General features: G+C 34.6%; 1 protein-coding gene across 1 annotated transcript; it reads left to right on the top strand.

Moving 5' to 3' along the window:
- Positions 1-9,766: 9,766 nt before the first annotated feature.
- Positions 9,767-10,711, top strand: LOC149259518 (uncharacterized). Its single transcript, XM_089454389.1, has one exon. The coding sequence runs from the start codon at positions 9,767-9,769 to the stop codon at positions 10,709-10,711; it is 945 nt and encodes a 314-aa protein (XP_089310515.1).
- Positions 10,712-11,917: the final 1,206 nt, after the last annotated feature.

Consider the following 11,917-nt stretch of genomic DNA (forward strand, 5'->3'; position numbering starts at 1 on the left):
ATAAAATATGTATAGGCTATTTTGTCAATAATACAATATGCATATACAATTTTTCAATGAACCTTTCACTGAATTATAAAATTGTGTTAAAGATTGGTGATTTTTTCACTAAATTATAACAACCACAAAGTATTAGAAAATCTTTCACAAAATTATAAAACATTGTAAAATCTTGGCTAAACCTTGATATTTTATACAACCGTATATAATAATAAGAAAAAAATTTATTTAGACTATAATATTATCATTTTCCATGTTTGGGAAAAGAAACACCATGGGTTATGTTGGTTGGGTTTCTTAATATACACTCTTGCAAATCTTTTTGCATTCTTTTATCATGTTTTACCACTAAGGTCTTATTACGTCCCAAGGGACAACTAGTTGGAGAGGCACCCCCAAAGGTGTGTGATGTTGATTTATAGAGTTTCTTTTGCTCAAACTTGGTATTGATACATCCAAACAACTCAATAATGTTTTGTGTAATTTGTATTCTAGAGGCTTCATAAGAAAATAATGTCTATGAATAGCTATATGAAAATCATGAATCTTTACATCAAATTATTTTGGTTTCTTATAATTGCCTTTCTAAAAGGTAAACACTTCTCCAATTCTTTGGCTTCAGATAAACTAATGATCTAGGTGGATATTGGTGGCCACCCGCCTATTCCACTTGGACCCCACCATTGTTTCTTTCAGTTTTCTTAAATGTAGCACACTATACTATTTTTGGTAGTTTTTTTGGGTCTTGAACTTCTGGAGCCATTTAGGGCCTCAAAATGGGGGTTTGCAATCGAAATTTGTAGTCCTCGGATAGTTATTTATAACAAGGTATCGTGCGCGTCAAATAGAGATTGTATGCCAAAATTACGACCCCGAGAATTTGATGTATTGTAACATAGTTCAGAAGTCATGTAGCTACCACATCTCTTCTCAGAGATAAGCTACCATTGCCTTAGCTAGTTTATTTCCATTCTTCATGTAAACAATTTTCAGTACTTTGTTATTAATGAATTGAAGTTCTGTTTTCGATGTATCTGTGTTTTTGTTTGTATCTGTATTTTCATTTCTTTCCTTCATAAATCTAGATCAACCAGCAACTTTAATATTTGGTGCTTCCTCACCATTTGTAGGTCTTTCACCTCTTTTTTGGCTTGTAACTAGTGTAGTACCTATTACAATTTATTATTACAATTCATAACTCTAATAATGTTCAATTGGCAAACAATTCGTTGAAATTGCACAAAATGAAAAATGGGATTGACTGGAAGACAAATCTACATTGAAAATTATTTTCCTACAGGATAAAAAAAAGGTAATATCACAAACTCACTAAAAAACTACAATTGGTGAGTTCAGAAATATACTACATAAATTTAAACAAAGTCTCTACATGTTCATTACTTGGAAACAACATGTTAGAAAATAATCATCATCAAGAGATTTTTCACTTTAAGAATGATAGTGCACTAAACACTCTATCATCCTCCATTGATTACATGTGATGTTCTTTAGTCTTGGCATCACAAATATAACTGCATTAGAGGAATGCCAGTCTCATGATTATCGATCTCCTATGATGAACGCATAGGAACCTAGTGCATAAACCATTTTTCTTTTCTCTTAGATAAGCAAGGCTCCTTTCCCTTTCTTAATAACCAAGACGTATTTTCAAAGAAAATACAAAATAAACATACTAGATTCTAAAAGGTGAAGATTCTTTAGTCATACCACAAAGTGAAAGGAAATAAAAAAAATATTTCCTTGAATCATCAAATATGTACAGAAAATAATTATTATTATGTAGAACACATTGAATGCCTGGACAATAATTGAAATCATATATTAAGCCTAATACCACATCTTTCTCAAATAAACATGGTAAAAAGGTTAAAAAAAGACTTTTTACTCATTGAAGGTCTTTAATTTTAATTGAAACCCTTATATCAATAAAAATAAGCTTAAACTAATAATTTCACAACAAAAGGTACATCAAAATAAGAACAAGAATCATGCAAGAGATTAACATAATTTTAAACCAAAAAAAATAAAATTTGGAAAAATGGTCCAAATTCCACGAATAAACAAACCATTAAAACAAACCAAGATATTAGAGCAATACATAAAAAATACTTCATCTACTTGAAATGAGCTCAATCTTGCATGGTAGAAGTCTTGTTAAATTAGGTATTTATCTTTAAATAATGAATCCATACAGGTGGGGAGAATTTTTAAAGAAGAGAAGAATAACTTGTTTATAGAGTTTATTTAACCTGAGGTCTTCCAAATGAGTCCATCTTCAGGGGATACGCTAATTGTTTAAGAGGAGATTAATGATGTATTATAGAGCTAAACTTATGTATGTATATAGCTACTGGAAATGATCAATAAATAAAGATTTAGTCGCCCAAGTTTATTTGATATTTGAGAAAAATTATAATTTATATTTATTTAATCATTTATTAGTTGATTTAACTAAAGATGGAGATTCCATTATTCAAGTTAAATGATTTTACTATGAAATTAGGGTTTGATTAGTCATTTGTCTTTGAGAAATGAATTTTTATTAATGTTTTATTTATTCATTTGATTTATTTAATCTATTGAATTTTAATTTTAAATTTTTGACTTCTTTAATGTATTGATTCTTAATTACAATATTATAATATTATTTTAATGGATTTCTTATAAAACTATATAATTTTAAATTATTTTAATTATTATAATCTAAATAATATGTAAATTTGTAAGCTTCAATTATTTTGAATTGTTTATAGATGAATTATGGTAATTTAAGTTATTATTATTATTTTTTTGGAAAGTTAAATGAATTACCCTATATGATTGTTTCTATAAATTTTGATTGAGATTTTTTATTATTATATTTAACTTGTAACCCTATATTATTAATCTAAGATTAGGGTTTGAATGGATATTAGTGTTGTTTTGAAATATGACAATTTTATTAATGTTCTATTTTTTGTTTGGCTTATTTAATATGTTGATTCTTAATTTAATTTTTGTAATTTGACTAATTTAATATGTTGATTCTTCATTACAATCTTTTAATTTTATTTAAATGGATTTCATACGAGGTTATATAATTTTAATTATTGATGTCTATACAATGAGTAAAATTTTTAGCTTCATTATTTAGAATTGTTTTTAATGAATTTCCTTTAGGATTGTTTCATAAATTTGGCATAACATTTATTATATAATATTATTATATATATTGATTAAGAGTGAAAGCATTCAAATTTGAGATTGATTTATTGGAACTAAATGAGTTATGAAATTAATTCTTAAGGAACTAAAAGATGGGAGTAATTATTGGTTTTTAATGATTTCCAGTAATGGTTTCCACGAATTGCTAAGTTTTAAACCATCGTCTCGATTTAAGTTGTTTTTCCTTTTTTCTATTTCAATGGCTTCTTTGATTTTCCTTTTAAGATAATGGTCTTCTTTTTTAATTAGCTTGGCTTCTTCCATGCAGATGTAGTGTTGGGAAGAGTGAACATGTTCTGCTAAGGCAGATTTTGAGGTCCTTTCTCTTCGTAAGTCAGCAGTGTGCTCTTTGATTCTAATGTTAAAAGATCTTCCTGTTTCTCCTATATATTCTTTCCCGCATGAACAAGGTATAATATAAACACCTTTTTGATGGTTAGGGTTTATTGAGTCTTTGACAGATTTGAATAATTGTCTAATGGTGTTAGGGGGAGTGAAGGCTACATTAATATTATGTTTATTAAGAATTTTAGAAATTTTGTCAGTGGTGCCTTTTATATAAGGAAGGGAGATTTTGGGAGTTACATATTTTTGTTCTTTATCTTTGTTGTTATTATTATTCTTGCTTAGGGATTGGTGCATGACTTTATTAATGGTGTTCTTATTATAACCATTTTGTTCAAAAACTTTGTGAAGATGGTTAAGTTCAAAATTTAGATGGTTAGGGTCAGATATTCTAGCAACCCTAGTGGTTAAGGTTTTTATGATACCAATTTTTTGTTTAGGGTGGTGATGGGAATTAGCATGCAAATATCTCTCAGTGTGAGTTTTCTTTCTAAATACTTGGAAACCAAGTTTTCCTTCTTTTTTAGATAGAAGGATATCCAGAAAGGGAAGTTTATTGTCTGTTTCTATTTCGATGGTGAATTTTATATGATTAGAGAGACTATTTATGTGATTGAGGAATAGGTCTAGTTTTTCTTTCCCATGACTCCATTTGGCGAATATATCATCTACAAACCTTTTCCATTCCTCAGGGGTGTAGGGAAAGGAGTTGAGGGCTTTCCGTTCAAAGTGTTCCATATAGATGTTCGCAATTATGGGGGATAGAGGAGAGCCCATAGCTACTCCATGGGTTTGCTCATATATTTTTCCTTTAAAACTAAAGTATGAGGATTTTAAGCAAAGTTTTAAAAGGTCCACCATTTCTTTATCAGTGATTTCCCCCATGATATTAATGGCTTCATCAATAGGGATCATGGTGTACAGTGATACAATATCAAAGCTTACCATGAGGTCTTCATCCTTCATTTCAAGGTTTTTAACCCATTGAACAAAGGAAGATGAGTCTTTAATGTAAGAGGAAGTGTTTCCAGATAAGGGTCTGAGCTTTTTGGCAAGGTATTTAGCAAGAAGATAGGTGGGAAACCTATGGTGTTTACTATAGGTCTAAGGGGGATGTTAGATTTATGAACCTTGGGAGCACCATAAATTCTTGGCATGATTGAGCTGTTAGGGGTGATTTTCTTTTTAGTGATGTCATCAAGAGAGGATTCTTTAATTTTCTTGATTACTTCACGGAGAATTTTATCACTGGGGTCTTTATTAATAATTTTATAACAACCACTTTCATTTAGGTGTTCTTCCATCTTGTTGTCATAATCAACCCTATTCATGATTACTGTTGCATTTCCTTTATCGACTTTCATGATGACTATGTTTTTGTTTCTTCTGAGGTTGTTTAAAGCTCTTTTTTCTTCTTTGGTTATGTTTGAGGAGGGGGGTTTAGGTATTTATCGCTTAATACTAGGACACTAACTATGTGAAGAGATAGATCCTCACACCATCAAATTCTAGCTTAATTTTCTGTCACAGATAAGAAAGAGATAAAGCAATAGTTAACTATCAAGACATTAAACTTAAAATAATTTGCATAAAGAAAATGTGGCTTCAATATTACAATGAAAAATACAAAATATAGAACTTGTTCTCACCTCACATGCAATGTTATATTAGCATATAATAATCTTGTTGTGATAAATAATTTTGAACCTAAACCAAGAATAGCCCTGAACAAAAAATTCAATCAAATAACAAGAATCATATCATTTTTCTATGTAACAAGAATCATATCATTTGTACTATTCCATTCACCGTTTCTTACACTACCAATGGAACATGTATACAACAATAAGTGTCTCGTGGCCCTTCAAATATATTGGACTAGATAAAATTTTGTGGTATATCAATTTCCCAGTTTTCATTTTTGGTCTTCATTTTCTTCATTCTGAACACAATTTTCTCTAGATGGAATATCATTATGAGCCTCCAAACTATTACGTTCCATATCAAGTTCATTAGAAAATTTCATTATATTGATTCACCCATTGTATCACAATTTAATTGGAAAAGAGCTAGTGCTCTTTCATATGGATGATTGTTAATGTCATACTTTGTTACATATAATCCTAAATATAGATCCATATGTTTATCAAGCTTGTTTCTCATATTTGACTTAAAAAATGATAGTTCATTAAACATTCTCTCATCCTCCACTTATCCCAAAATCACGGTTTGACACAAATCTACTGATTTGAAATATTATGATATATTTTCTTGTAAGTATTGGCTACCACCAAAAATGGTCCATAATCTGGTTATTGCACCATATTCTAGAGGATTATCCAAAATATAAAATTTCTTCACATTGTTCCAACGAAGCATGTGGCTTGTTGAAACATTTTGATGAATCTAAAACACCTTGAATTTGTTCTCCATGTATCTGGACCTTATAGAAAAAGTGGTGCACACAAGTTTTCAATTTAGCCACAAAGTCAGCTTCTAAAGTGTTTTGACACTATTGATTATTCCAATGTTGAGGATACACCATAGACATGACCTCTAACAATTCATCTCGACGAAATTATTCTCTTATCTATGATGCTAGTGATTGTGTAATTTCTTTCAAGTTGTGTCTTACTGAAATGACAACATTATGGAATAGGTCTCTTGACATGGGGCACTCTTTGGTGAAGCTTCCTATATTATCGATATAGTGAAGGAACCATATACCCATGCACTGTCATACATACTGTCCCTTTTAGTCAAACTTAAAAAATATTTTAGTATTTTATATATTGATGACCGTATTCCAATTTGTAAATCGTGGACCTATAAAAGACTTCGACATCGTATACAAATTATACAATGAAAGACGTTAATTTTCTTGTATTTGTGTATTATGAAATGTACATTGTGCGACTTTGAGACATTTTCACAACAACATTCATTTCATCTAGCATAAGAAGAATTCAAGTCATTGTTAGTAATGTCTCCATGTTAGTTAATTGAAAGAGAATATCTTGACCTTTATTTACAATGGAGCAATGTTCATACGTCACCCATACCAATGATTGGTACTCACTTCATAGCCTTTGAGCTAGTCCATTCAATGATATCCATCGTGTATCACCATATTTTAATAGATTGTTTCCATTCATAACACCATCAAAATATTGTTTAGGACTATGATCAAAGTATGCATACTTATTTCGTACGAGATATTCAACTTTTGAAATCGATGAAAATTTGCTTACTATTTTAAATGCAAGATTCATCCTATGAGCCATACAATGAATACTCATCATATAAGGTGAAGCTGATAATTATAGTCTAGACCAAATGCCATTTCTCCATCCTTGCATTATTGATGCTCCATTTGTTTTATGAATCCCAAGCAAATGTGAATACCTAATATAGTCATTAACTATATAGATACTCATGTAGATCTATGAAGTATTTTTCAATAAATGTAATCTAATCTAATAACATTGACAAAACCTAACATTTGAAAATATTTTGTTTTATATCATCCTTTTCTACTTTAGCTAGATATATTTACCACGCCTAACCACTTGTTATGAACCAATGTGAAGATGGGAATTTTGACACTTTAAGAAAATGTAGATATTTCATGTAATCTGGATAATTTGTCATTGGGCGACCTTTAGATAATATGTGAAATATAATGCTTAACTGTGACATCTTTGATAGCAAATTTCTTTCCATCGTCTTTCGAAATAGAAATGTGATGGTTCCTAAACTTGCCTCAAGTTTTCCCTTATTAGTTATTTCTTATATTTGTCTTCAAATTTGACATGTCAACATTCTTTAGAAGACTTTGATCTAATAATACATTTCTCTTCACCATTTACAATTTTCTTCTCAGACACATTTTCTCCATCATTCTCTATTGTATCTAACTTAATTTGAAAGTTCAATTCCTTGTCAGCTTTCCAACTACATACATTACATCTAATTTCTTGTGAATTCTCATTTTTATTTTTTGGAGGTACTTTCTAAATATATGTAAATCTTGAGACCTAATATTTTTGGAAGTTTCTCCCTATGTCCCATTGACCATTTTTTTCTTTTCTTTTTTCATGAATTTGTTGTATCCTTTCCCAAGGAAAAACCTTCAACATCTTCATTGTCAATTTCTAGTAAAGATGCATCTATATCATTTTGAACACTAGATAAACTTAATCCTTCATCTATTATTTGGATATTAGATGCATTCTCAAGAGTTGACATCTCCTTTAATAACAGGTTGTCCAAATGACCTTGACGCATGAAGAGAATGTGGATCCTTAGATTGAGTCCTTTGCAAGTATGATAATACATGATGAACTTAATCCTTCATCTATTATTTGGACATTAGATGCATTCCCAAGAGTTGACATCTCTTTTAGTAACAGGTTTCCCAAATGACCTCAAAGCATGAAGAGAATGTGGATCCTTAGATTGAGGCCTTTGCAAGTATGATAATACATCTTTTTTCATAGTGTTTTCTTTCCACAATTGGTGTTTGAAATCTCATTGAATATTCCATAATTGAATTCTAAAATCAATTTAAAAACCAAAAGTGAAACTTGCATGAGAAAATTAATATAAAATTAGTACAATTTCCACCAAGTAAGTAATATATTTATTTATTTGAGAACCCCTATAGCACTAATATTGGCATTGGTGTGTTTTTTTTTTTTCCCTATTTGGACGGATTTTGAACGCGTGCTCTGCATTCGCCCGCTAGGTCAAGCCGCTACTGAACTCGCTTTGGCCTTCGGCCCTTAGCCATGGCCCCTCCGGATGCAACCCCGGAGGCAGTTGCCGCCCAATAGGCCTTTTCTACCCTGGTTAAATCCTTACCCCCACAGCGCCCTCGCCCAGCAATCTCTAAGTTTGTAAAGAAGCTAGATGTTTTGCAAGAGGTCAACCTTCCTCCAGCACTTCCTCGCATGGCCGCACTTTCATTAGCAGAACGAGGTCTCATCGGACAATTCACTGGCCTCTGGCCCTCTCCGAAGATAGTGCAAAGATGGGTCGAACGAAACTGGTCTGATAAAATACAAGGCAAAATCTCCATCTGCTTCTGCGGGAAAGGGTATTTCACCTTCCATTTTGAATCAAGAGAAGACAAGGATCTAATCTTTAGAAATGGACCATATTTCATGGACTCCAGAGGCCTATACCTCAACAAATGGACTCCGGATTTTGACCCCGAAATGGATGTCCCTAGCGCAGTCCCGGTCTGGGTTCGGCTCCCTCACCTTCCCCTCCACTGTTGGGGAGACGAATCAGTTCAAGCCATCGGGAATGTTGTTGGAAGATTTATTGACCGTAGTGAGCCAAAAGATAACATGCAAGCCTGTGCCTGCATATGTGTTGAAGTTGATCTAGGCAAAGGCCTTCCTGAGGCCATCAAACTCAAAGTGGACGACTGGACGCACATCCAACAATTGGACTATGAGCAGATCCCATTTAAATGCAAGGTATGTCACGAATATGGCCATTTTGCCAATCACTGTTCTAAACTAGTTGATGTAGAAAATGTTTCACAAGATGAGTAATGGGAAACGGTCAAGAAAAAGAAGACTGCCCCCATCTCCAAGGCATACCCTGAAGCTGCCCCTCCCAAAACTAATACATCCATCCCCTCCACCTCATCTCTCCTTAACTCTTCCTCCCCCTCTCTAGCCCATCCTCTCCCTCCCCCTTCTTCATCCAATCCTTTTTCTGCCATTTCCCCCCTGAAGACAACCCCCCTTCCTTGTCCCAAGCTGATGCCATTGAACCCACCCCCCCTCTTATCTCCTCCTCCCTTTCCCTCGAACCTCCCTCTTCTAGATTTACCAGGAGTTCTTCGAAAGAGCACGGTGTAACTATGGACACACAAAAAAAAAAGGGCCAGGAAGGAAGTTTGCCAAGCAACAGAGAGATGAAAATGCTCAAAAGGATATTGCCATGGGTACTCAGAACCCCATAGAAACCTACATTTTGGGGCAAAATGATAAAGAAGCAGTGCACAAGGAGCAAGGAGGGCAAGCAACTCTCCATACCCCTCACACTCAATGATGAAAGTTCTATCCTGGAATAGCAGGGGACTAGGGCACCCCTCCAAATACTTGCCCTAAAAGATCTTATAATACATGAGAAACCAGAAATTCTATTGTTACAAGAAACAAAACAAGGACATCAAGAAATGAAAGGAATCATTGGTCAGCTAAAGCAGTATAATGGATGCATAAGCGAATCAAGGGGTGCCTCCGGGGGAATTGCAACCCTCTGGAACCACAGCATTTGGAATCGCATAACAGATACAGTCAGCCAGTACTGGATAAAAACCGCTCTAGAAAATACAACAGATAACCAAAGGATAGTCATCTATAACATCTATGCACCAAACCATTACAGAGACAAAGAGCAGTGTTGGGCTGCCCTCAAAGCAAACATAGACGAAGAAGGAAGCAACAATATTATTCTCGGTGGAGACCTCAATCTCATACTCCATTCCAATGAGAAAAGAGGAGGCTGCTTCTCTCCTGACCCTTTCAGATCACAGTTGGAGACCATCATGCAGGATCACGATCTTGTTGATGTTGTTCCAAAAAATCACAGGTTCACGTGGAGCAATCGCAGGCTGGGCAAAGGTAATATCATGGAAAGGCTTGACAGGATTATGGTGAATGTCACACTCCTCTCTTCTTACTCCACTACTTATGCCACCATCCTACCCTACTCAGCTTCTGACCATTACCCCACAACTCTTGTTCTCGAAGCCCACTGCCCCTTAGGGCCCATTCCCTTTAAATACAACCCTTTGTGGAACAACATTCCTACTGTCAAAGAGATCGTCCAAAGCACATGGTGTCAGCACATAGAAGGATCGCTGGGATACATATGGGAAAACAAGCTAAAAAGGACCAGATACGCCTTAAAGGAATGGGCAAAAAACTGCTACACGGAACCTGAGAAGGACAAAAAAGAGATAAAAAACAAATTGGAAAAAATTCACAGCATAACAGAGGAACAAGGACTCTCCCAGGAATACAAAGAACTTGAAGGCGATCTCTACTTCCAACTATATCGTGCCAATAGATCGGAGGAGAAAAAATGGAGAATAAAATCAAGGCAGCTATGGCTGTAAGGAGGAGACAAAAATTCTGCTTTCTTTCATAAGCAGGCCACCGTCAGGAAAATTAGGAACAATGTTACATCTATCATAGATGTAGAAGGCAATCTCCAAACCACTCAAGGTGCTATTAGAAAGGTAGCCTCAAATCATTACAGTGCTCTTTTAACAGAAACAAAAGAGGAGGAAGATTACTCAGACCTGCTGCAACACCTCCCCACTGAGATGGAGATCGAAGAAGAAGAAATAAGAAGAGCTATTTGGACACTCCAACCAGACAAAGCTCCTGGCCCAGATGGTTTCCCCATCTGCTTCTACCGAGCTTATTGGGGAATAATAAAAAAAGATCTTGTCAAAATGATAAAATGGACTCAACGCAAGGGTAAAATTGGAGGTTTCACCAATGCCACCCATCTTGCCCTCCTTCCTAAAGAGAATCGGCCTTCATCTTTTTCCCGATTTCGACCCATTTCTCTTTGCAATTCATCTTACAAAATCCTGACCAAAATCCTCGCTTCTTGCCTCAAACCTCTCCTCCCCTCGCTCATCTCTGAAAACCAAGGAGGCTTCTTGGCCAATAGGAAAATTTCCAATTCAATTCTCCTTGTCCAAGAAGCTATACATTCCAGCCAATCTAGAAAGGAAAAAGGTTTCATTCTAAAACTGGACCTAGCCAATGCCTTTGACAGAGTTAGGCACTCATTCCTCATTGTTGTTCTAAAGAAAATGGGGTTTGCTGCGCCTTTCCTTGACCTCATCAAAGCATGCATATCAGGTCCTTGGATCTCTCCTCTTGTTAATGGCAGACCAGGGCCATCTTTCCAATCCTCACGAGGGCTAAGACAAGGCTGTCCCCTTTCCCCTTACCTGTTCATCTTGATGGCTGAGTCTTTCAGTAAAGCCTTGGACCACAATCGGCGTGTCGGTCTTATCACAGGTATTAAATTTGGGAATGGAATTAAAAACATAAACCACTCTCAATTTGCTGATGATACTTTGTTAATTGGAGGAGCCTCCAATATAATAGCCCATCGTTTCAAAGCCCTCTTAGACAAATACATGAGCTACTCAAGAGGTATGGTCAATCAACTCAAAAGTTGCATCTATGGTTGGAACACTTTCGCTCAAGTCCTCCATAACATCGCTAACACTTTCGAGGTCCCTTGCATATTAGACCGGGGGAATTTCACTTATCTGGGCATGCTAGTGAGTGCTGGTCCT

Source organism: Pinus tabuliformis, chromosome 6, assembly GCF_031772625.1.
Source record: "Pinus tabuliformis cultivar Carrire ecotype Pingquan chromosome 6, CPIR1, whole genome shotgun sequence".
Lineage (NCBI taxonomy): Eukaryota > Viridiplantae > Streptophyta > Pinopsida > Pinales > Pinaceae > Pinus > Pinus tabuliformis.